Source organism: Anguilla rostrata, chromosome 11 (assembly GCF_018555375.3).
Source record: "Anguilla rostrata isolate EN2019 chromosome 11, ASM1855537v3, whole genome shotgun sequence".
Classification (NCBI taxonomy): domain Eukaryota; kingdom Metazoa; phylum Chordata; class Actinopteri; order Anguilliformes; family Anguillidae; genus Anguilla; species Anguilla rostrata.
The window spans coordinates 4,399,984-4,425,035 of NC_057943.1; the positions used below are offsets into that span (position 1 = coordinate 4,399,984).

At 41.9% G+C, this 25,052-nt stretch overlaps 1 protein-coding gene across 2 annotated transcripts in view; it reads right to left on the minus strand.

Moving 5' to 3' along the window:
- slc6a8 (solute carrier family 6 member 8) overlaps positions 1-25,052 on the minus strand; it is a 93,975-nt gene that overhangs the window by 8,031 nt on the left and 60,892 nt on the right. For both annotated transcript variants that reach the window (XM_064300613.1, XM_064300612.1), the window contains exons 2-9: positions 19,874-20,005; positions 17,425-17,689; positions 16,065-16,197; positions 10,972-11,106; positions 10,239-10,342; positions 9,003-9,127; positions 1,193-1,305; positions 518-655 (exon numbers count right to left, since the gene is read on the minus strand). In XM_064300613.1, the coding sequence (XP_064156683.1) occupies positions 518-655; positions 1,193-1,305; positions 9,003-9,127; positions 10,239-10,342; positions 10,972-11,106; positions 16,065-16,197; positions 17,425-17,689; positions 19,874-19,985 (1,125 nt within the window). In that variant the 5' untranslated portion in view covers positions 19,986-20,005. The remainder of the gene's footprint in view (positions 1-517; positions 656-1,192; positions 1,306-9,002; positions 9,128-10,238; positions 10,343-10,971; positions 11,107-16,064; positions 16,198-17,424; positions 17,690-19,873; positions 20,006-25,052) is intronic.

Sequence of the window (25,052 nt, forward strand, 5' to 3'; positions counted from 1 at the left end):
CGGTCCAATATACTCCAATGCTTAATGAATGCTTGGTCAGTAACTGGGCCTCATTCATAAAATAGCCTCAATGGTCTTTGTCAGTCCCAGTTATTTTTTTATAAATAACTAAATATAAATAACAACATGGGAAATTATCTTAAAATTATGTTTAAGTTTAAATCCATAAATCCATTTATAAATGAGGCCGCTGGTCACAGAGAGTGGTCAGAATGAAGAGCTACCTAAAAACTTTGATAGAAATATACACAAGGGTGTATAAGCATGGTATAAGCAGGTTTCACAGCATGCAAAGAAAATATGTTACCCTCCAAACAGAAGACAGTTTAGTTATGAGAGGCAAAGTATATTTGCTAAACAACGTAGTGTTTAATTTATGGAGATGTTTTGACCTATTTTTGCATTGTGCTGTGTCTTTGAACCATACACGTCTTTTTGTCACCGTACTACAAATACCAGAAAAACCCATCAATCATTCAGTCTTTAGAAAAATTCCTCCACGAAAAAGAAATCTCACCTGCGTAACCATGGAAATATCAATAATGAAGCACATTGAACAGCAGATCGCCACGGCGATTTCACGCCTATAGCGCATGTAATACTTTCCAGGAAAAAGATCCAGGATCCCTGTTACAAAACCTTCGACCCCAACGAACTGAGGATGAGGAGGGAGAGGAGAGAGAGAAGTTAAAACCGACATCCGGCTGCAAGCCTTCTAAAGAGCGGGAGAGGAGGGCGACATTTTAATGGAACCGATAACAAGGAGGACCACAGTGGAAATAACAACAAATATTGTGTCTTTCCTCGATAATTTTACTATGCATATGGTATATTGTTGCCTAAGGGGCTACCAACCCTATGAATATTTTTTTAAATATGTCAGATAAAATCAATCAATCATCCATCCCATCCCATCCCATCCATTATCTAACCAGCCTATCCTGGTCAGGGCCATGGGGCTATCACTGAGTCAGTCAATCAATCAATCAATCAATCAATCAATCAATCAATCAATCAATCAATCAATCAATCAATCAATCAATCAATCAATCATCCATCCATCCCATTCCATTCATTATCTAACCATCTTATCCTGGTCAGGGCCATGGGGCAATCACTGAGCCAATCAATCAATCAATCAATCAATCAACATAAAAAACGAAAGAGGGTGTTGGGCGTGGCGGTCCGATACCTGACTGTCGAGCCCCAGGAGGAGGAGCATGAAGAAGAAGAGAGCTGCCCAGAGGGGCGCGACGGGCATCATCGACACGGCTTTGGGGTAGGCGATGAACGCCAAGCCGGGTCCTGCGGAGGAGAGAGCCGAGGGTGAGAGAGGCGCCAGCGTCGCAGCCTGGCCGGGGGGGTGTAGGGGGGGGGGAGGGGGGAGGGGGGAGGGGGGGCGGAGGGCGGGGTGTGTGTACGGTGTGAGGGGGGGGGGGGTCCTGGACACAGACACACACAGACACACATACGCACTGCACAGATAGAGACAGAGAGTGAGAGAGAGAGAGTGCGAGAGAGAGTGAGAAAGAACGATAGAGAGAGAGAGAGAGAGAGAGAGACACAGGGGAAGCACCAGAGGCGCCTATCGTGCGGAAGCGGAGGTGACAGGCGACGGGGGGCTGTGCACTTTTTTATTTTTATTTTTTAATGTTCTTTTCTTTTCGTTTCCCTCCCTTCGCTCGCTTTTTTTTTCTTTTTTTGGTGACTGATGTAAATCTGTGCATCTCACCCACACAGGAGTCAGGCAGGTTAGTCAGTTATTGTTAAGGGCTTGTGTGACCTGTCCCTGTACATCGGTGAGCTACTGGGTAGGTGTGTGTGTGTGTGTGTGTGTGTGTTTGTGTGTTTGTGTATGTGTGTGTGTGTGTGTGTGAGGGCAGTGCTGGAATTTCAAAATGTGTGCCCACTTGGCTGCTAACTTGTTATTGTTTGTATTTTCAGTCTGAAGTAAATCAGGCAATGACGCCCAGACTATTGTCAGTTATTGAGTAGCACCGAATTTCAACAAATGGAACCATCTGGGGTTTCCAAGATACAAAAAGTTAAAAAAAAAAAAAAATTTAATCAACTGAATGACACAACATAATCCTACCCCTATTGTAGGCTGTTATGGTTCGCTCTCGAAAGTAGTCTGAGGAAGACCAAGTTCAAACTGTGCTAGCTTAAACTTGTATCAGTGTCAAACTGATATTCTCCATTTTGACAGGAGTAGAGAGATAATCATATTTTAACTTTCTCAACTCAATCCGAACTTGAATTTTGAGAACTTGAGATATTAGCAACAGTTAAATTTGAAACAGGTACAAGGTTCAATTTCATGTTTCAATACTTTCGCACGGATGGAAAAAATCCAACACCTAAATGTGTCCTCTATCTATGGCTTACAAAAATGCCTTTTTTGTTAAACTACAATTACCTTTGAACATACAGTACTACTTTGTCACTAAATTATATGCTTGGTGATCTCTGGAAAGAACTAAATATCAAAAAACGTATCAGTTTTTTTCACTCACTGATCTGTTTTTTTATTTTTTATTTATTTTTTTTTTTTTACTCACTGAACAGTGAAGCCAGAGTTTGGACAATAGAGATGAACAGTTCAGATGTAATTAATGAGTTTACTGCCAGAGTAGTTTAAGGCTAATCACTGCAAAGTTCAAACTTAAATTCAAATTCAAATAAAACAAAAAAAAGGTATGTACAAAAAAAAACTCCAGAAATTCATAACTGTTTTATGCATCTACTATAACAACCTAAATGCTTCACAGTTTCACCAAGAAGGTATATGAGAGAGAGAACACCCAAAAGATTTATTATCGGTGACCTTTGTTATGGAAGCAGAGACCATTCCCAAATCAGCAAAGATAGTCTACTGCTTACAGGCATAGGAAGGTTAATTTAGTATGGGGGATGTCAGAATTTTGAGTGAGGAGGTTTTTAAGTTAAAAGTAAGTAAAGCAAGATGAAATAAAAAAAACTTGGCAGAAATCGCTCTACTTAACACACAAATCAAAGATAGGCCTTTGAAAGAGGAAAACAGCGAGACCGCACAGGCATTTAGAAAATTAATGTGCATACTCTTTCCTCATCATAACCAGCTCAGGTATGCCAAACCGGTCTGAAACCGGGTCCGAGGATTTAAAATGTTCAGTATCTGTGAGGTATCTCTGCAGCGTGCATGCAATATTAGTACGCGAGTTAGTTCTATGTATTATTGTTTTTTAAAAAATATATATATATATTCTTGGTGGTTTAGTACCGTTAGACTTTTCAGTTTGAGTCTGAGTCTGCTCCTGGCTGATCCTAAATTCTTGCCCATGTATATATTTGTGAAGGCCTGTCCGCTGATCTCTTTGTGGGTCCATAGATGCAGGGTTCTCGGGCTGTATTAAAGGTGTGAATGCCATCATTAGGTAACAGAGGTTTACCTGCTGCAGTAGTCTGCTCCAGGACCCCTCTTGCAAGCGAGATGTGCACATCTCAAGAGGCAAAATTCCTGGTTAAATAATCCTTAAATTAATATTTAAATAAATTAAAAATATAGATATATAGAGATATTAAATAAAATGAATAGATATGAATCACAAGTCAGGTATAAAATAGGACTGAAGAACATAAAAACCCTGTTAAAAGGATAAACAACTGTATGAAGTCATAGGGGGACTTTTCTTTTGGCATTGACTTTGCAACTCTGAAAGGAAAAATAAAAGGCTGTCTACTTAAATAATACAAAATAAATTTTGCCTTAAACAATGCTACTGTTATATAAAAAAAAGTTTTAAAAAATTATTTAAAAAAAACAATAGTCTGTAAAAGTAGAATAGTTGTAGAAGCCTACAAAAAATGAAATAAAATAAATGACCAGACCTAATTTTTTTTATTTCACTGTTCCACTACATTCAAACATGCACACACCACACACACACACACACACACACACAGACACACAACTGAACACCCATGTAATCTTCAAGTATTTCAAAACAAACACATACCTTGTATACAACTAAGCCTTACACATAAGCACACTACTCAAACACACACAGATATACACGCCTGCGCACACACACACACACACACACATAAGTGTGCATGAACGCACACACTTGCATGCGCTGTCTCATGCAGATGCACAAACACCACTCACACACTCACACCCACCCACACACGCAGACACACCCGCACACACAAACACACACACGTGTACATACACACAACCGTCAATTCCCCCACATAATCATTTTGAACACAGTGCAATTTGTAAAAAAATATATGTGCTGCATATGTTCAATCCCAATAATAAAAACTAATTTTTAAAAAATGAACACATTTCAATGATTTCTGGAAACGGTCTGTGTCTGTATGACTGAGCAATCTGTCCCAAAACTCCAATCTTGCAAATCTGCTCGACGCGATTTTAGTTTTTTTTCCTGGCACCAGCCACTGAAATGCTGCCAGAATGAACCCTTTGAAAACCAAACATAAACAATAGGATTCAGATGAATCAAGTGATAATAATTCTCACATAAGCGACAATGCATCAATGTAATCTTCCCTCCAGGTCTGACTGGCCTCGACACACAGTGATGTTATTTATTTTTCTGTCATGCTTTATCCCTGATGGCACTGCGTTTCCCTGTCTCCTGTATCCAATATCCAATTTTATACTGCTTTATAATGGTTTGTCATTTTATAATGCCTTTTATGCTCTAAAGAATATCTGAAATGGTCTATTATCAATTGTTTTTACACTATGAAGCGTCTTGGCGACAGTGCCTCTGTCTAAAGTGATATGCAAGTAAAATGAAATTGAACTGAACTGAAATGTGTCCAATAACACATAGTCTATTGCTCTGAGCCTGTCAGACAATCAAATCAATTAACTAAAACAAACTATTGGAATCAAACTGATATTTCTGATATCTGCTTCAAGCGATCCTCAGAATTTTTGCACATGAAAAATATTCCATAAGATACCATAATATTTGAGAAATGAATACATAACATATAATATAATATAATATAATATAATATAATATAATATAATATAATTAATATAATATAATATAATATATCAGTATTACATCCTTCATTTATAGCCACAGATGAAATCATGGGGCTTCATTTGTAATGCAAGGTGTCATACAAACTCATATAAATTCATATAAACGATTAACACACAAACCACCACTCACTCATTAATACAACCTGGATGCTAAAACATACAGGACTCCTCTTTTACATTTGTTTAGCAGAATTAGTTGTGAAAATAGGGATGACTGACGTGTTATTGAGATGACTGAACTGGATTAACTTCATACTAGTCTGGGCAATAGCAAATTAATTCATTTACTAATTTTTACATCCAAAATGATTTCCTCCCAATTTGAAATAGCCAATCAAATCTCTCAGGCCTGTCTCATTGCCATGGCACCATCCATCAACAGACAAATGCTCTCCTACAGTGCATGTGCAGCCGTTTGCTGCTCCTTTAAACATCCTGTGATCTACCAGCTGAGCACATCCACCGCATCAAGAGAGCAAGTTTCGTGCAAGGCTGGTGCAGGCAGATTGCAGGCCTTTATACTGGCCATGGGAGTTGCTCTTACGCAATGAAACAAGGAACACCCTGCAGACTGAAGCCCTGCTTCCATGAGATAATGCCAGACCTGGGGCCAAATGGGTATTTGTTTAGGATTCAAATCCTTTTCTGTGCTCTGTTGATCTTGCCTGGTGAAACTGAGCCTGTCAATCAGACCAGAAGGTGGGGTTTGCAGCTTCTGAGAGGACTTCATAGGTTCCAATACACCAGACAAGCTCAGTCAAGCATTGTGTTTAAAATCCAAAACAAATGTGTATTTGACCCAGGTCTGGTTATTGCTACGCCCACTGATTGGTTGCCATGTGAGGCTGCTGACACCAGGACAGTCCGGATTGGTTACCAGGTCATAAGATCTACACTGAAGACCACCGCAGGATGGACTGGACAAGTTCCCTTAAAATTATTCTTATGCACTGACTGCAGCTCCCAGTTAACATAAAACCAGAAACAAATCATTTCAATAGACTAATTTGAAATGAGACATCCAATACTCCCATTACAATCAACACAAAAGAATACAAACCTTGCAAGAGGAAAGGATACTAATGTATGAACTATTATATTACTGTAATCTGAAAAATATATATTTGAAAAATTTGCATCAAATTCAACTGCAGGAATTCAGGCTGTGATAAAATCCCTACACACATATATGTATGCTTTTTCTATGGCCGTACATCTATCAACAGCATGAAGGTATTTTTTTAAAATAGCCAGGATTCAATCATCATTTGTCCAAAACTCAAATTCACAGAAAAAAATGCAAAAAAAAAATATTAGTTATTTATCCTTAAAAATGTCATTAATTTTGGTGACTGCCACTTTGTGAAGAAAACCCATTAAAATTATAAGTCATAATGAATGACAGATACTAATGACATTCAGGCCTATGACTTAAATTTGTTCCCCACTGAGATGCATCCTTAAAATCTAGAAGCTAATTTCCTAATGTCCTTGAGGCCCCACTCACAGAAATACTCAAAATGCTGTGTTCAGCATTCAGCAGGAACACTACGTGTGTATTTCACTGAATCAATGAATGAAAATAAGGCAAAATACAAACAATAACAGTTTGGCTACAGACATATCATGATGTGTGTCATTAAAATTTCAGAATCATGTCAGAAACACTAAGCATGGATTATATATCCAATGTGAGTTTTCAGTGTGAATTACTGCCTCCCCTCTATGTTTGAAATTAACTTAAATATAAAAGTTGTGGCTTAAAAACAGATGTGCATTTGTTTGTGAAAATATCGTACATGTGCTTGGGGAAAAGGTGTAACAGGTAGGGTAAGTGGATGGAGTATTAAACAGGGACCTCAAACAAAGTCAAACATTAGCTCAAAACAACATGCTCATTCCAGCCTCATGTAAATGTTTACCAAAGAGTTCTAGAGATATAAACTATTGATTATAGAATGATATTTAAATATAAACTGTCTCTGAAGTAGATCTCTTTATATTATCAGTTTAGTGATGGTTTAATGCGAATAGTTAAATGCTGGATATTTGCCTGAAGAATTCTCTTTTACTGATGAAGTAAAATGAGTGGCCAATTGTGTCGCTGCCTTTCAAGTACCTTTTCTTTTAATAACTTTGGCACTCTTGTGTAAACAGCAAAATTTGAAACACAGCTGGTGTTAGGGTTTAGAAGTAACCTGCCAAAACAACCAAAACTACACGAAGACAAACGCACACAATTCTGTTTGCATAGCCAACTGAAATACCAGTGGATGCAAACCAAGATCAAACTATCAGTTACGTTTTTTTTCCCTTTTTTTTACGAAATATTACAAATTACTCATAAATGCTGTATCTACTTTGTGTCAGGATATATATAATTTTATTTGTGAAAGATCTCATTGATTCTCATGCAAGAAAACTCCTTTCACTCATGCAATTCATTAGGTGCAGGCCTATGATGCATGCTACCAGACATTCTTTCTACAAATAAAATATTTGTAAGGTAGAAGTACTTCACGTCAACATTCCAAGTCCACTACAGACATTTAGATATTTTAGCATATTCTATATAAGTTCTGGTTAATATTTAAATTTTCATGCTTTCACCACCACGAGCACCCCCACCCAATTCTCTCTCTCTTACTCTCGCTCGTTCTTGCTCTCTCGCTCTCTCGCTCTCTCGCTCTCTCGCTCTCTCTCTCTCTCTCTCACACACACACACACACACACAAACACACAGACAGACAAACAAACAAACACATACATACATACACACACACACACCAAACACACATAAACACACAAACACACACACACACACTTTCCATATTTGCTCATTTACAGTTGAAAACAGAAAAGCATCACAAATTCTTCAACGTTCTCTCCATTACATTTTGAGCCGTGAAATTTCCTGAATTTTTATGCAAGCACAAAAACAAGTCTGATACTGATATATATATATATACAGTATATCAGGGTAATTTCACAGGTATGACCTTCTGACACATGCACACATTCAATCGTTCAACCAATACTATTACAGTAAAGTGATCATTTCAACCTTACTAAAAGCAAATGATTAAAAGCAGCGACAATACTAAGAACAATTATAAAAACAAACGTGTAGATGTACACAATTTTTAAAAAAACAACATTGTCTCTTGATCATCAAAAAGCTAAATCATGCAGTTCAATCAATTTCACTGAGGACAGCTCTTAGGTCTGAAATACTAAAATAGAATATTATTACAATGCAACATATTGACATATTGAAAAGCATGTTTACTCAAAATACACATCTTGGGCAGTCACTGCAAGGCATTTTGATCTCAAGCGAACTGCTAGATCGCTCTGTGGCAAACATCCAGCCATTTTTATGGCTTCCTATTCCTCCAGTGCATGCGATGGCTAATGGGCTACGCTCAGCATCGGACAGACACAGCTTAAATGAGCGCATGGACATGGACCAGATACAACAGAATTTCGTCTGAATTATTTAAGGGAAACATCTCTGCTCTGAGTTCGGGGCTATTGGGTTCTAGTCAATCAGAAAATAACAATGTAAGAATTTCTTCAGAAGATTACAGCTAGTTGTAATTAACGTGATGGAGAAAGCTGATCTGTTTGCATTTCATACGGACTGTGCGTCATAAATTACACAATCGTTTGTGTTCATTAGGACAAGTAGTGTCCTGATCTTGTAAATAATTGATCAGCTACTTCAGGGTCCTCAGTCTGACCATAAATGCTTTATCTGTCCACCTTGATTTTTTAAGTTATTCCAACGTAATGGGGACATTTCCCGGATAACACATATGACACTGATAACCTAGGGTGGAGATGTGTGATACATTCGCCACTCCAAGATACCCTCACTACAGACAATAGGCCTGGGGTTTATTTGTAGCGGGGGAGGTGCTCGTCCAATTACCTGATTCGGCCACTTTGGAGATGTCCACCCCTTGCTCCGACGCCATGAACCCCAAAATAGCGAAGACCACGAAACCAGCGAAGAAGCTGGTGCCGCTGTTGATCATAGCTAGCATAAACGCATCCCTGCGGAGAGACAGCGTTAAAACAACGTGAGCGACGAATCGATGGGACCGAGCAGGAGACACAACGACCTGGGTTCCATCAACATCTGACCTCAGATTCAACTTAACAATTTAAAATAAATAAATAAATAAATAAATAAATAAATAAATAAAACCACAGCGAGAATTCACAGAGCTCAATCTGACACAATTGCAGCTTGGATTATGCTAGTTGTCGGTTTGCAGAGACGGACTGCTGATTTTTCTTTTTGTGTGTCCTCTATTCGCCCTTCCTGTTCTAGGGATGGGGTTGGGGTATTAAAATCAATAAACTGTTAACAAAAAAAACCTACAAATGAATGCTAGGTACAGTTTTTTCTTTGCAAACAAATCATACGACTGCTGGACTTTCCCAACTCCAACGTACTGCAATGTGAATTGTGAAACTGTCTAGCGTTTGGTTCCAAGGTAAATGTTCAGTTAACCAAGAGTAATATGCATGACAGTGCTGGCCTGAGTTGTTTAATGTAAAAGTAACTTTGATGTGGTTCTTTCCCAGCTGAAAAATCCAGTTAAGACCAGCTGGGATTCCAAGATGGTTTAAGATGTATTTTTGACACTCCTAGCTGCTCACAGCTGATCTGCTACTGGTCATAACTGGTCTGTGGCTGGTCAAAGCTGATCATAGCTGGTAGAGTAACCTGGTGGCCAAACTTGTGGACTAGCTGACCATGGGCTACTCAGCTGGTGAACAGCTCATCAACCAGGAAACAAAGTCAGCCAGAAGTGACGAAAACACATCTTAAACCAGCTTGACTTCAGCTGGGTTCAACTGGAATTTTCAGCAGGGTTGCCAATCCTCATTTTTCCAACTTCTGTCAAGCCAACTGTTTTCAACTGTACTGGCATGGTTTTGGTTGGGAGAACAATGAAGTGACTTCCAGCTCACACCCCCCCATCCCCAAGTTGGTTCGTGACACGCAGTACAACGAACACATCACAGATTCCCCACTAGTCTGCGCAGTGTAAGTCAATATTTTCCTATGGACAATCATCTGGACATAACACTATTTATAATTTCCTGATGTGCAAACAGACATTGATTGACAGGTGTTACTGAGTGCGGTACTTACTTATAGCAATCATTGTTGAATCTGTTATAGCTGCCAAGCGCAGTGAGGGCGCCAAGACCAATGGCGTATGAGAAGAAAATCTGTGTGCCGGCATCAATCCACACCTAGCACGAAGAGAACATCAGCATATAAACCTTCTGAGCGCTTCCATTTTGTGACAAAATACAACTGTAAATTGTCTTGAATGACAAAAACGTGTTACTGTGAAAATATTTTCTCAAAAATATTAATTTATGTTATTTGTATTGAATGTACCTTGTAGTGCAGGTTTCAGTATAGTACAATATATGGTTGTGGAGATTAAGATCAGAGACTCATGTCCCCTACAGGGGACAAAAATGAATTTCTGGGTCTTAGGTGGTTAACATATAAACACAAACATAAAGGTTACACGCTGATGAAAATCATAGATTCAGCTGTACTGCTTACAGAGCTATGGAAATAGCCACACCCTACCAAGTGGTCGTGTGCCTTACGTTAAGCACCAGACCAATCAGGACAATGTACACATTTGTGACACGTTAAATACATCCGATATTTATTTCTCCAACGCAGCTGATGGCAAACTTTTCGCCGATTGAAAGTGCTGGCGAGCTGACGAGCTTGGGCTCGTTACACAAAGTGTAAGGGGAGCAGCAGGCCACTGCCAGCCAGGCTCACCAGTCTGAACGGGCAGTGCCCAGTCCGAGCTCCCGACGCCACATCAGCAGCGTGCCGTTCGGGGCAAACCTACCTGAGCCTCGCCGAGCTTCGACCAATCGGGCTTAATGTAGTACATGATCCCATCATAGGCCCCGGGCAGAGTGACGCCCCTCACTAACAGGATAATCAGCACCACGTAGGGGAAGGTGGCGGTGAAGTACACAATCTGGATAGGGCGGGGTGGGGGTGGGGGGGCAGGGATGGGGGGGGGGGTGACAGAGGGAGACAGAGGGATTAAATCTCTCAATCCACTGCAATGGTTAGGTTTTTGTGTGTGTGTGTGTGTGTGTGTGTGTGTGTATATGTGTGTGTGTGTGTGTGTGTGTGCACGAGTGTGTGTGTGAGGTGCGTATATGTGTGTGCGTGTGTGTGTACGTGTCAGTATCAGTGTGAGAGTGTATGGACAGTATACACACAGCATATCACATACACAACATATATCACTTAACATAACTCTGTTACGCAGAACACAGTTTAGCTGCAAAAAACTGCAAAAAGACGAGAGTTGGTACACAAACACGTGCAAACATATGCATTACCCCATTTAACACAAGGGCTGTGTTCAGGCAAGTCACATACTGAGCACCATCATATTCAATCTTATTTATTCATTAAGTCTTTGTTACGCTTGCGATAATCTGACAGGCACTGATAAGGACTAAAATGGAAGTCCCAATCTAATCTACAGAGCATTTCAAAGCATTGAACTTTGCACTTTCGTAATCTGGTCCACAAAGATAACAACACCGAATGACTTAAGCCTGATTGCTAGATTTTATAGTTACCTAATTTACTTGACTTCACTCTCTCTCTCTCTCTCTCTCTCTCTCTACATTTTAATAGGACAATGCCTCCTCAACATAGACAGAAATTTGGCCCTGGATAAACCTAGGACACCGATTTTCTTTTTCCACGTCCGTTAATTGGAAAGCAAAAAAAAAAAAAAAAAAAAAGCCTCATTACTCTGATTTCCTCTCATCATTCACACCTCCTAGCGTGACACGAGCAAAGTCGTGCCCCGGCAGCGTTGTCACATCCTGTGATCCTCAGAAGGAGTCCCCACCTCCCGTAACCTCATCCAACTGTCTTCACACGCCTCCCGTTCGCACTTTAAGACCCACTTTCCCTGCAATCGTTCTGCCGTCCTGCACCTGCGTGACTGCAAGCTTAGGGTTGTAACTAGGTAGCTGTTTCGTAGGTGACTTAGTTAATGCACCCGTCTTAACTACTGCTTGTATTTTTTCCATGGACTGCGTTGTTGCTGTTCTCGTTTGTGTTAATCAGTTTAACCTTCAGGGTCCAAGCTGAACTATGCGGTTGTTCCCTGCACTTGGAACGGTACTTCTCTCTAGGGTTTTCGTCATACTTGTTCCTGGTTATGGTTATACACTTTGTTGTACGTCGCTCTGGATAAGAGCGTCTGTCAAATGCCTGTAATGTAATGTAATGTAATGTAATATATGCGTCTTCCCCACCCTGTCATCTAGCCTTGATTATGCTCACAGTGGTGTTAAAAGAGAGAGATTACATTACATTACATTGCATTACATTACATTACAGGCATTTGGCAGACGCTCTTATCCAGAGCGACGTACAACAAAGTGTATAACCACAACCAAGTGTGTCGAAAAACCCTAGAGATAAGTACCGTTCCAAGTGCAGGGAACAACCGCATAGTTCAACTTGGACCCTGAAGGATAAACTGATTAATACCAACACAAACGGGATTACACTAGGGAACTAGACGGGAAGAACATAAATCAAACTAAAAGGTCACTTTTGCCATTTTTTTTTTTTTTTGTTTTGTTTAAAACGCCCAACACCACACATATTGCGCGCCGATATTATTATAGGACGATGAAGCTTTCTGAGGACGAATGGAGACACCTAGTGCTCTGTTTTCGCAAATGCCGTTTCATCAAAATGGTGGTAATATGTGTAGACATTTTAAAAAATCATGGCTGATAATGTCTTGATTTTTGTACTAGACTGAGTATGTCCTCAGGCAATAACTGACGTAAGCCCAATAAGCATTTTGGGGGGGGGGGGGGACTACGCGTGGATATTACGGTGACCTTTCTCCAGTTGCATTCATGGTATCATGTGCTCTGTAGTATCTGCAGTTGGAACAAGCGTTTGGACACAAAGTGCAGGTTGTAGCTGATCCGTTATTTAGCTCAATTTGTTATGAAACGGGGGGGGGGGGGAGCTATTTCGGGGGGCGGTTGACGGTATCCCCCAAATTGATTGACGGCTACGGAGTGACGCATTCTGTTCTTTGAAGCCAAGCTCTCACATGCCAATCTTGAGGGGGACACATGACACATTCAGAGGAAAAAAAAAAAAATGTAAGTGGAGACAGCCTCAAGTATTTTTTCACCAACATATAAAGTAACAGTTCATGAATCACTTATACATTTCCTCACAACTGTCAACAAAACATCACTTTATAAAAAAAAAAAAACCAACAGGGACAGGGTGGGCACCGACCATCAAAATCAATAAGTAAATAAAAACAAAATACATATAATGCGATAGAACTACATCTAATGGAGCATGAGAAAGGCAGTGTAGCATGAAATTAAATCTCAACCGAGTACAGAGGAATCCGGAGATGAAATATCACGCTCGCCCCCCTCCCTCCAGTATTTACGACTTTCTCCCCCAACGCACAGACACCAGCTACGATTCATTACAATTAACCACAATTAACTGCAATTAATTACAATTTCCAAGGTCCAAACGGACATGAATACTCTCGGCTGAGAAGGACTTTAGAAGCCATCTTGCTCTTCATCCCCATTTTGAATAAAGCCATTTTAAGTCAGCGTACCGGGGGGGGGGGGGGGGGGGTGCATTTGCCCACAATCGTGCAGAATTTCCCAGATCACGCGCAGTGAGAATTACACGATCCCGTCACATACGGTTAACAGCGTGCTGATTGGCTACGCAGAAAGAGACCTCGCTGATGATTCAAAGTAAGAGTATTGAAACTGCACAGTTCCATGTTCAGTTGCACATGTGCATTCGGTTGGGGATTTCTGAGACCGGGCTTAATGCGGTGTTAGATACTGTCTACTGTACTTGGACCGGTACTTCTCTCTAGGGGTTTCGTCATACTTGTTCCTGGTTATGGTTATACACTTTGTTGTACGTCGCTCTGGATAAGAGCGTCTGCCAAATGCCTGTAATGTAATGTAATGTAATGTAATGTCTAGACTGTAAATCAGAGCACTAATTTGGTCAGGAAAATGTTGAGCATTGTTGGGCTGCATGGTCTGTTCCTGTCATTATGTTATGTTACGCCAGTGAAGGGTCGCACGGACCTCTTCCTCATTCTTTGTGGTTTGCTCTAAACTTGTTGCCATTTATACAACGAAAAAGGGGAAAGGCCTAGGAAATCTGTTTTTTTTTGCCAAACTCATGTTGTGCAAGACATAGAAGCACTTGATCGAAACTCTTGGTCAAAGTCAAGGGCAAAGCACTTAACAGAGAGAATGAATTAAGATAAAGCTGTTAGCCTCTGCTAAAGGACCCGGCATTCAAACATTGGGGATATATTAAATCTGAATCACGATGACCTTCACTACCACATTTAAACAAATATGTTTGCTTGATTTTTTTTAGCATAAGAATTTGTTTGGAAAGACTAAGACAGTTTCCTATCTCAATAAGTGAAAGTGGTCAGAAATGAGACACAATCAGATAAACTGTCAGAATGTTACACTTCTGAATTATATTTCTGTCCTACGATCTCTACGGTTCACCATTATAGCCTCCTTCTATGATCGCCTTTGTTATAATGGCTAAAATATAACTGAGGGCTTTTGAATAAATACTGATATCTCATATCTTTGGCCCAGGATTTTAACTCCGCCTCCACAGCAGGGAAAAAAAAAGGCCCGTTGTCTTCTCCAACGAGCGTCCTGTCACGTCGCACTGCAGTCCGCCTCCCTCAATCCCACCAATCAGAGTCCAGCAGCGTGACAGGGATACTGCGTAATGCTCTACGGCCACACCTCCCCCCCCACCCGCCCCCACACACACACACACACACTAAAACCGACGTTGCCATGGTTACCCCCTGCCTCCTCACTGTTCCGCTGCTGTAGCGCGGAGAGAAGGCACAGTGTGAGTCACGCAAGGTTAGGCGAGTCACACTGCCTCAGGAGCTCGCCTGTCGGCAAAATCTAAAATTCTAAAATAAATAAATACATAAAATATAAAATAAAATAACGCTCTAAAGCATTCGACAAAAAAATGAATGGCATCTGACCCTCCCTGAATTCTGCTCAGCCAGTCTTCCTTAACCAGGCACCCGGTCGGAATATTCACGGGTAAAACCTCTCTCTCTTTTCAAAAACTCTCGGCGTCAACCGTGGGGCGGCAGTGTACTGCAGTACAGCGGGTGAGGGACTGGTCTTGTAAACCGAAAGAGGTTGCAGGTTCAAATCCTAGGTAGGACACTGCGGTTGTACCCTTGAGCAAGGTACTTAACCCGCATTGCTTCAGTATATACCCAGCTGTATGAATGGATGCAGTGTAAATGGATGCAAGGTCAATGCTGCGAATGTCGCTCTGGATAAGAGCGTCCGCCAAATGCCTGTAATGTAATATCTGATGTCGGCCACAGACTCGTGACATTGCCCAGAAGGCTGCAGCCTTTCCACGCTGTTTCTCTCATGTTTACACGCTACAGCTCTGTTCCGTCTTCTTTTTTCCGTCTACGCACATTAGAAATTTCTACAGTATAATTTAGCTTGAAAAAAATTAAATTAAACTAAAGGACAGCCGCATTTAAAAGTTACGTAATGAGATGAGAATTCCAATGAGGCTGACCATCGTGGGAGAGGAATCCTTAAGCAGTCGGTATGTAAGCGCATAACAGTCGCGCAGTCACTCTCTGCTACATGAAAGTCCCAGGGCGGCTCCTTACGTAACGTAAAGGCAGTTATAGAAGGGACATTTGAGGACCTGCTCGGCACACATGTGACTCTAGAGCAGCTTTTCACCTTTCACATAGCACACCAACCCCCAAGACAAGGATCAGCTCCGCTAAGCTTGCGGTGGGGCGGGGCCGAGGGGGGGCTGTGGGCGGGGTTAGGGGGGGTTATGACATTTTACCTTGCCTGTTGACTTCACTCCCTTCCACACGCAGAAGTACACCATAACCCAGGTGGCCAGCAGACATAGCATCAGCTCCCAGTTAATGACGCCGGGCTGATCCAGCCCGTCGGAAATGTTCAGAACCTTATTCCTGTGGAGCAGGGGGGGGGGGGGGGGAGAGGGGAACATGTTTTAGGATGGTGAGGTTATTCCTTTTGCACATTGCATCGTATAACCGCTGGCCTCGAATATACAGAAGAACACGTTAAATATACTAAATATATTTAGGTTCCCTTTTTGTGAAGGTTGCCCAGTGTAACGATCAACCATTTGCACTCATTGTGCAGTCGAGATGGCGACCTTTCCAAATGATGCAATCCTTTCCACAATACATTGCAACCACAGTCCATTCATTAATGCCCTGAGTTCTCCACCACCGTGCACCAAGGTTAATATATAAAGCTCTGTTAAAGAACCGCTTTGGATAGCTTTACTTCACCAGTCCACAACCCCTGAGCCCCGCAGCTCAATACTACAACCAAGGGTCAAACTGCCGTGATGTTTTGCCGGTCAAGTTAACTGCCAGCCATCACGTGTGCCAATTAAGACGAAACGCCTGACTGGACGCAGGCTATTTTAAAACAGACTCCAGGGCTCGTAAGGACAAGAGAACAAACGTTCAAATGGTAAATGGACTGCATTTACATAGTGCAACTGCACAAAGAGAGTGCCTCTCATTCACCCATTTTCACTCAACACACTCAACACACTCACAGAGATCAAGGCAGCCATGCAAGGCACAAACCAGCTCGTTGGGAGCAATTGGGGGTTAGCTGTCTAGGTCAAGGACACTTCGACACACTCAGAAGACTGGGGACCGAACCGACAACCTTCCGGATGCCAGACGACTGCTGAACTAGATGCAACTAAAAAAAGAAAAACTAAGAATGAACGAATTTACTCTGCTACTAAGACTTAAATGCCAGTGTTTCTACTGATGCCACTGCTTCGTTAGAGGGCATTTTGCCAGTATTATCAGCCAGTATCTTTTTTAAGCCAAGATCGGCTAAAACTTCATCAAATTTAGGCAATTAATGACCTGATGCCTCTTTCAGATAAAATGACCATAAGATACCCCAGGGCTATATGTTGAGACTTATTGACTTTGTGAAACACACAGTGCAGTTTGAAGTGCACCGTGACCTAATAACTGCATCTGCTTCACTTGGAAGTGCGCCAGTCCATGACCATTGGTAAAGAACAAAAAGAAACAAGAACAGAAACGAAAAAAACAAACGAACAAAAAAAAAAAACCACAGCCACGCGCTACGTGGTGATTTTTGGTGCGAAGCGAGCGACGTGCGAATAGTTTACTCACTCCCAGAACTCGATGATGGGCGACCGGCCGTCGGCCAGCTCCTCGCAGGTCAGGTTGCCGAAGCTGGAGTTGCCGATGGTGCCGTTCAGGCAGTCGTCGTGCCGGAAGATCTCGATACAGTTCTCGGTGTTCCATGGGTTGTTGCAAGTAGACCAGGGCAGAGTCGCATTGAAGGACTTGATGAAGTAGTAGAAACCCCAGGCCAACACCATGATATAGTAAGTGTTACAGAAAAACACTATAACCATCGAGGCATACCCCAGACCTGAAAGTGAAAAAAATTAATAATCAAAATTAAATTAATCAAGAGATTACAGTGATTACACCAATAATCTAACCATTAAATGCATCCCTTTAGGTTTATGCTGATTACAACCTCAGCAATTAATATTCTACTTCTACCAAAATAATTTAGGATTTTATAAAATTAGAAATAACTGAATTAGCAGTAAGATTTCTGGAAGTTTAAATCTTGCTTCATTTATTTTTCAAATGTGTCAAGAGTATAATTTACTTCTGCTAGATTTTTTTTCCTGCAAAACTGAAAATAGGACAATGTGGCTTTCCATTGTCCTAGATTTGGAGCAGGAATTTTTTATTTCTTTGGAAGAACTTGTTGGTGTTCAGACTGCAGCTGTGATTGGTGGCTTGAAGCAAACTAAAAGTCAAAGGGGGATAAGGAATTGTGTAGCCTATCATATACCAAAGCTAGCTGCGAGCAATTTTTATTGAGCTCACCTAATTATTGAGCTGTACATTTTTGTATCCTTAACTACATATGACTATATATTTTTAAAAAGCACTGTGTGCGTGTGTGTGTGCGTGTGTGTGTGTATGTGTGTATGTGTGTGTGTGCATGTATGCATAATTATACGTGTTCCCTCATATAATGGAAGAGGGCAGTGAACCTGAATGTGATGGAAGACTGTGTGAGTATTCAGTCACATGATGCCGGCCAAGTTAGTCTTACCCATAATTCATTGATAGCATGGCTGTGACTCACAGCACTGGCTGATAAGGATATCAGAATCTTATTATGTTATGTTCACTCCCATTTACACGGAAAACAACTTGTGATTTCCATCTTGTGCAATGTCATGACGGGGGAATTCTTTGTTTTCGCCAACATTGCCAAATCAACAAAAAAGGACAATTGGACAAAAATTACACAGGAACACGTTTCACACACTGGATTTTTTTTAAATGAACTCACGTTGTCTGTGTGGTTACAGTGTCGTTTCAGTTTCATTACAGATGTGTGTGTTTGTTTTATGCAGAATAAGACATTGCTATATGACATGTTGTATCACTCCTTGAATTATGCGTTCTGTAGTTAAAGAAAAGAGCTGCTTCTTTACAAATGGCTAATGAAATGTACTATGCCAGTAAATGCAATTTGAGATCATAAATTTGATAAGTTTGATAGCCCTCCATATTAACACGACAGAGTAGTAGTGGCAAATACATTACTGAATCTGTAAAATGTATGCAAGAAAATGGAACCTACTGTGCAATGTTTTTATACTTTTACAGGCAGAAATTTTGTTAAACAATAAATCACTTCGTTTTCTTCTATATAATTACATTTCCTGCCTAGTTACTCAATTATACTGTATGCTATCCTTTGATTACACAGTTAGACTTGATTGCACATTATTATTCACTTGATTTCAAATGATTTCATAACTGCAAGGTTAAAGAAAAGGCTCATAAGACAATCTTTGTGTCTTGATGGTGTGTCGCATTCTTAAGAATATAAAAAAGGCCAATGTTTAACTTTCAGATAGGAAGGTTACACCAGGCAAGGTAAACAATTTTCATGCTGAAACATTGCGGGGATTTCACTGCTGTTAAAACTCAGGCTGGAGTCATTTTGACCCGGTGGGACAACAGGAGGGTTAAAGCCATGTACTCGCAGTGAGGCAACAGAAGTAGTGAAATTAATCGAATGTTTAGGGGATTGTGGGAAAAAAGTGAGTCATTACATAAGGCCTCAAGTCTGGATGAGAGCAAAGCTGACGTGACCCTTTGATGTGAAATATCTCTGAATGTGATGCTTGGATTTGTCGGATGAAGCAGGTGGAGAGTGGATTAGCTCCCATACAATTCTGTGAATATTACAATACGTGCAGCATGGCTGTCTCTACACAGCTCAAGCATCAGAGTCACTAAATCAAGTCGGTATTTTTTATTTTTTTATCACATCTGAAACACGCACAATCAAATTATCTGTAAAAAAAAAAAAAAATTGTGTTGTGTTGTGTTAAGCTTCCGAGAGGATCAGTGAACCACAAAAGAATGTACATACATTTTCTACTCTATATGTCCATGCTAGTTTTTTTTTAAAAAAACAGATGGAAATGCTGGAAAGACGGAGATAGCAGCCCCCCCCCCCCCCAAATGTATACCCAAGGCCACCATTTTAACATTTTGGGAAGCTTTAAAGTACCTTTAAAGAGAGGCGCGATGTTCCACACGTTGATGCTTCCGGCTTTCATGAACTGCCCCAGGGCAATCTCCAGGAAGAAAATGGGGATGCCCCCCGCGAACACGATCAACATGTAGGGAATGAGGAACACCCCTGGAACGGAAAAACAAAAAAAAAAAAGGAGGGAAAGAATTCAGTGGAAAGGCACGGTTCACCTACAACACAAGCGTACAGGAAGTGCGATAGCGTTCGTCGGTGATGAGATGTAGAGATTAACAGGTACGAGCGAGATGGGAACAGAACCAGCAAACGGACTGATCTCGCGTCACACATACCGTGTGTTATATCCCATCCCATCTTCTTCCTGTTAATCAAGATCAGGGGAATACTTCGGTTGTTTTGCTAATATTAGGCCTGAGGCAATGAAGCATTATTCTCAGTACTCTTGATATGGACCTTGTGATGTTTTCAGCCATTCTTGAACATATATAGAGCCAGGGCCACACAAACAGCCAAAAGAGAGACCAAACTTCTTGTATAAAAACATAAACACTGACCCTAAGGAATAGCAAAGATTTGGTTCTTTAGTATTTTAGATGTTAAAGTATTTATGATTTCATTTTATTTTCTTCTCTTATTTAACCCCTTATTCAGACCACATTTCAGATGGCAAGCACATCAAACATCTGTTCTCCAAAATAATAATAATAATAATAATAAATCTCAAATCAAATGAAGGTACTGATCCTAACTGAGAAACGTAGGTATTTTCCGTCCAGCACCAAGGCTGTGTTATGTAAACCGTGCATTCCCCAATGCTCCCCTGTCCCCAACGATGCGTGTCCTTATTAACACTCAATCTAACAGCCATGGCCGTCGCCATCGCACGAGCTTCGGAGAAGCACAGAGAGCCCTGTCCGTCGCTGGCGATAAACTCCGCGGCTGAGCGGTTTCAAACTGACAGGAGGAGGAGGAGGAGGATGTGGGGGGGGGGGGGGGGGGGCGGGCCGGTGGGAGGGGACAGGATCGTTTTTTTTCTCGCTAGTGACGGCCAGCGTCAATCTTGCAGATAATCCAGTGAACAAATGTGCCGCACTGAATGAATTCCAGTTGACGTCACCCGCGTCCATCGGGCTGGCAAAGATGGCCCCCAAGAGCGAAGAGACCGGACTATTCAAAGTGCCCTTCCGTTGCATAACAAAGGCTCTTGCAGGCTGGAGGGAGCATCCTGTCCCTCTGCAACAGGAGACTGGGAAAAAAAAAAACATGGATGCACAGCAGCAAGGACGTCTGCTGCTAAGAGGCTGGAACTGAAGCATGATTATTTTTTCTGCCGGTGAATCGCGGTTGTTAGCTGAATAGACGGCACACTAAGCCATATATGGCGACGGACTGACAAGGCTCCTAACCTTGAAGATGCCTTTCAGATGGAACGGAACTGGATTATTTTTTTTCCTTAAAAGCACTGCGAGCTTGAAATAGTCTGGCGAGTGGAACAAAGACCGAGCTAATGCTCATATTCATAAGCGATCCATATGATGTCTATGTGAACATGATTTTCTCTATCACAGAATAGTCCACAACACACGCACACACACACACACACACATACTAGTGGACTGCAGCATGGAAGGCTGATTGAAAACAATCTCTTTCACATTTTCTGGTAGCAGACCTATACATATGTGTCATTAAAATACACGTTTGTACTCATATAACAAGAAAAGGACCAAAGGGTCTCGTAACTACAACTGTGAAAAGGCATTTGGTGAAGCCGTTAGCATGTAATGTTTCTTAACCGTCAACATGTTCAGTTAATGGTACAAAAAGCAAGATTACATAGCCCACGTTGCAGTTAAATATAATTAGACTTATCTTCAATTCCAATGCGCATGCCAACCTTGGGGATGCTACTATGCTCTACTCTTGTTATGAAGAACCAAATATTGTGGCAGCTTCAATAAATATTTACCACTGAAGGATGTGGTCAAGTCGTGGATATTTAGTGAATAACGGTTTAATTTGTTTCAAGCAATCAAGCAGTAAAATCGTGCCCTGGGATGACATGCCCTGAGACGTAGCGAGAGATACTTGGAAGACACATGAATAGCAATTAACATTCAGTGCATTACCTGTACTGCACACTATATGAGCACAATTATTTTTCCCAGTTACCAAACCTGTGGTAGGCCTAATTAAAAATGAGCGAACCTAGTGTTGTAATTTCCTGAGTGAACCTGGTAAATCACTTTGTGAGCATCAATAGCTCACTTAGGAAAGTGCTGTTAATTACAGCAAAAGCACCGCGTATATGTACAAAGTTCTGTGGGACTGACGAGAAGAAAAAAAAACTGCGGTTCATTTACATTTACAGAGAGATTGCACCGTGGCAATCGCCGCAGATGACGTATGAGAGAGCGCATGACCGCCGCCGCGCACAGTAAATGGACAACTAAACACGCTGACGACACGCTGGTGAGTCAGATGCCCTGGCACAGACGCCGCAGTGGATGGATGCTCGCTGCATCGTGACCGAAGCGCGGAGGGAAAAAGAGAGTCCGTCCTCCACCGCTACCCGGAACTCTGCTCAACCTTGTAATTAAATAGCCTAGTTATCTGAGATTGCGGAGGCAGAACTCCCTCCATTTCAGCGGCAGTACACAGATCATTTGCCTCCTTTCTATGTGAAACATCAGTAGACATCACTGCCTCCGAGGTATTCCGAAAAGAGCAAAAGATGGCTGACAAGCTGTTCTCTCAAAGCTGCAACATTCCTCCTCCCCCCCAACATTTTAAAAAATGTAAACACACAGGAAAGCCATGTCATTGATAAAAAGCCTGGTCACAATTTCACAATACTATATACAAGAGAACATTTAGATGTTTGATACACACAGTTCGGATAATGTAGCCTACAATTTAATGAAAACAAGCAAATGTTTAGAACATAAATATGTAAAAACTGTAAAATCAACCGGTTGCAATTTTGAAAATATTTTAGAAGCAATACTATTAAGTGGACACATATAATATAACAATGTAAAATGTGATTGAAAATCACTTTTTTGTATTATTTCTGAAAAGATATGACACGATTAGGAATCTCATGCAGGGGGATTAAAATGTCATAACTCGCGGGAATATCGGATCTTGGGATGCAGGCGACCTGGGGCAGACGCTGAGAGCGCTATTTCAGGCCAAGTCAGAGGTAAAAACTCGTTCGTTTTGGATGGACGGGAGGTCCGAGAGCCGAGGCTGAGCGGCAGCGTGCTCCGCGGCTGACGCGGGCTCAAGCAGCGACATCGTCATCATCATCATCATCATCATCATCATCATCCTCTCAACCGATCAGCAGAGTCTTTTGGGCCTTTCTATAACCGGCCTGAAAACGCTGTCAAAGCTGGGTCGGCCCCGATTAGACTTTCTGCCGCTGTTGCTATAAATACACACCCGCCGGCATTAGCGCACGTGGGGGATGCTGCCTCACAACCAGCACGTGCCAGCCACTGCTGGGAGAAAAAAAAACCGCCATTCGTTTATTTACCTCGCGTACACTACGAAGTGATGTGGCGTTACGCCTCTAATCCTCCAGACGTTGCCGTTAGGCTACCACTGGACCGCGGGCCGACAATGAACAATCAGGCTCAATTGACCAATAAAATTCGAGGCGACAAAAGATGATTTAAGTATGCCCCTTAAATTAAGTCCCTTAATTTATTTGCCAGGATAATTATGGTGCGACATTTGGAGTGTGTCTGGGGGAATCTGTGAAGCAGATGTTCTGCCGATAGACCTATCAGATCCGAGTCTAATAGAGTGGATAATGCACTGCCGTGGCTTTTCCCAGCGCCAGCAAAGTCAATTCATCTGACCTCATTTCCTGTTGGTCAGTCAAAACACACACATACATCCTGCATACATCATCAGGGATAAGTGTGTGGAAAAAAGAGATGGCAATAAAACTGTAGTTTGTGTTGAGTGGATCATAAGTGGCAGTCAGTCAGGGATTTCTCCCGGGGGCTGAGTTACTCTATTTCCTCCCTGAACCCTGAAGCACCCTGGGTCCCAGCCAGAGTGGGGGGGGCAGAGATTATAAGATTAACGGGACGGTCTTCTTAATCGGCAAGTCACGTGGGGGCGAGGCACTGATGTCACCCGGGGCAGCGGGCCAAAATTAACCCCAGAATCCCTGGACCACATTCTTTCTCACGCCCAGGGCCCGGTGAAGCCACCATGCACAATGCCCGCATTGTACGCCCCCGGAGATGGACCAGATAAAGATAGAGTGGGAGGGTTGGGGAAGAGAGGATCGTATCACCTGCGAAACAATCAAGGGAATTACCGTAAAAAACTGAAATGAATACACACCAATTACTTCATAATAGGATGACCCTGTTCACGATTTTAAATTGTAACTGAACATAGATGATAATTAGCTATGTTTCTTTCTCTCTTGCTCTCTTTTTGGCTCTTTCTGCCACTCACTCACACACAGAAATTTTAAAAAGAATATTTTCTGTCATAACCATACAGATGTCATGTCTGTGGCTCAGAAGCGAGCAAAAAAATAAAAAATCTGATACAAAACAGAGCAGAAGTGCAGCTCCAGAATTGGTTGATAGCCTTTAAGTGTCAAACATCATTGGTGCCAGGTCCATATGGACACTATATATCAATATGTGATCAAAACATGTGTACTTTACTCTTATGATTGCACATCAGCGTTTTTGTCATACCCACAGTGGAATCCTGTTAAACCTAAACCTGTGTACATAAAGATCCTACATCTAAAATCACAGATGTTCTACAGGCCACATACCTGTACATACAGTACAACGCACAGATTATAAAACAGGGAGCATTTCTCCTCGCGTCCCATGGTGCTTTGCTCCGAGCGGAGCCGGACCAGGAAGCGGTGGCCAGGGGGCACGGTGGCGCACACTGCGGTGCCTCCGCCGCCAATGACAGTCAGAGGGCTCGCGCTCTCGCTCTCGCTCTCGCTGCAGAGCCCGTAAATCAGAGCGCCTGCGCTCGCTCTGCGCTCCTCTGCAGCTGCGACAGCTCCAGAGAACAGGCGCAGAGAGCGGGGCTGGGAAGGGGGGGAGGGGTTGTTTTGTGGCGTAGCCTGCAGAGCATTGTCCACGTGCTCATCGTGAGCTGCGACATCATCGGCAGCACGAATCCGACCACGCGACCCCCG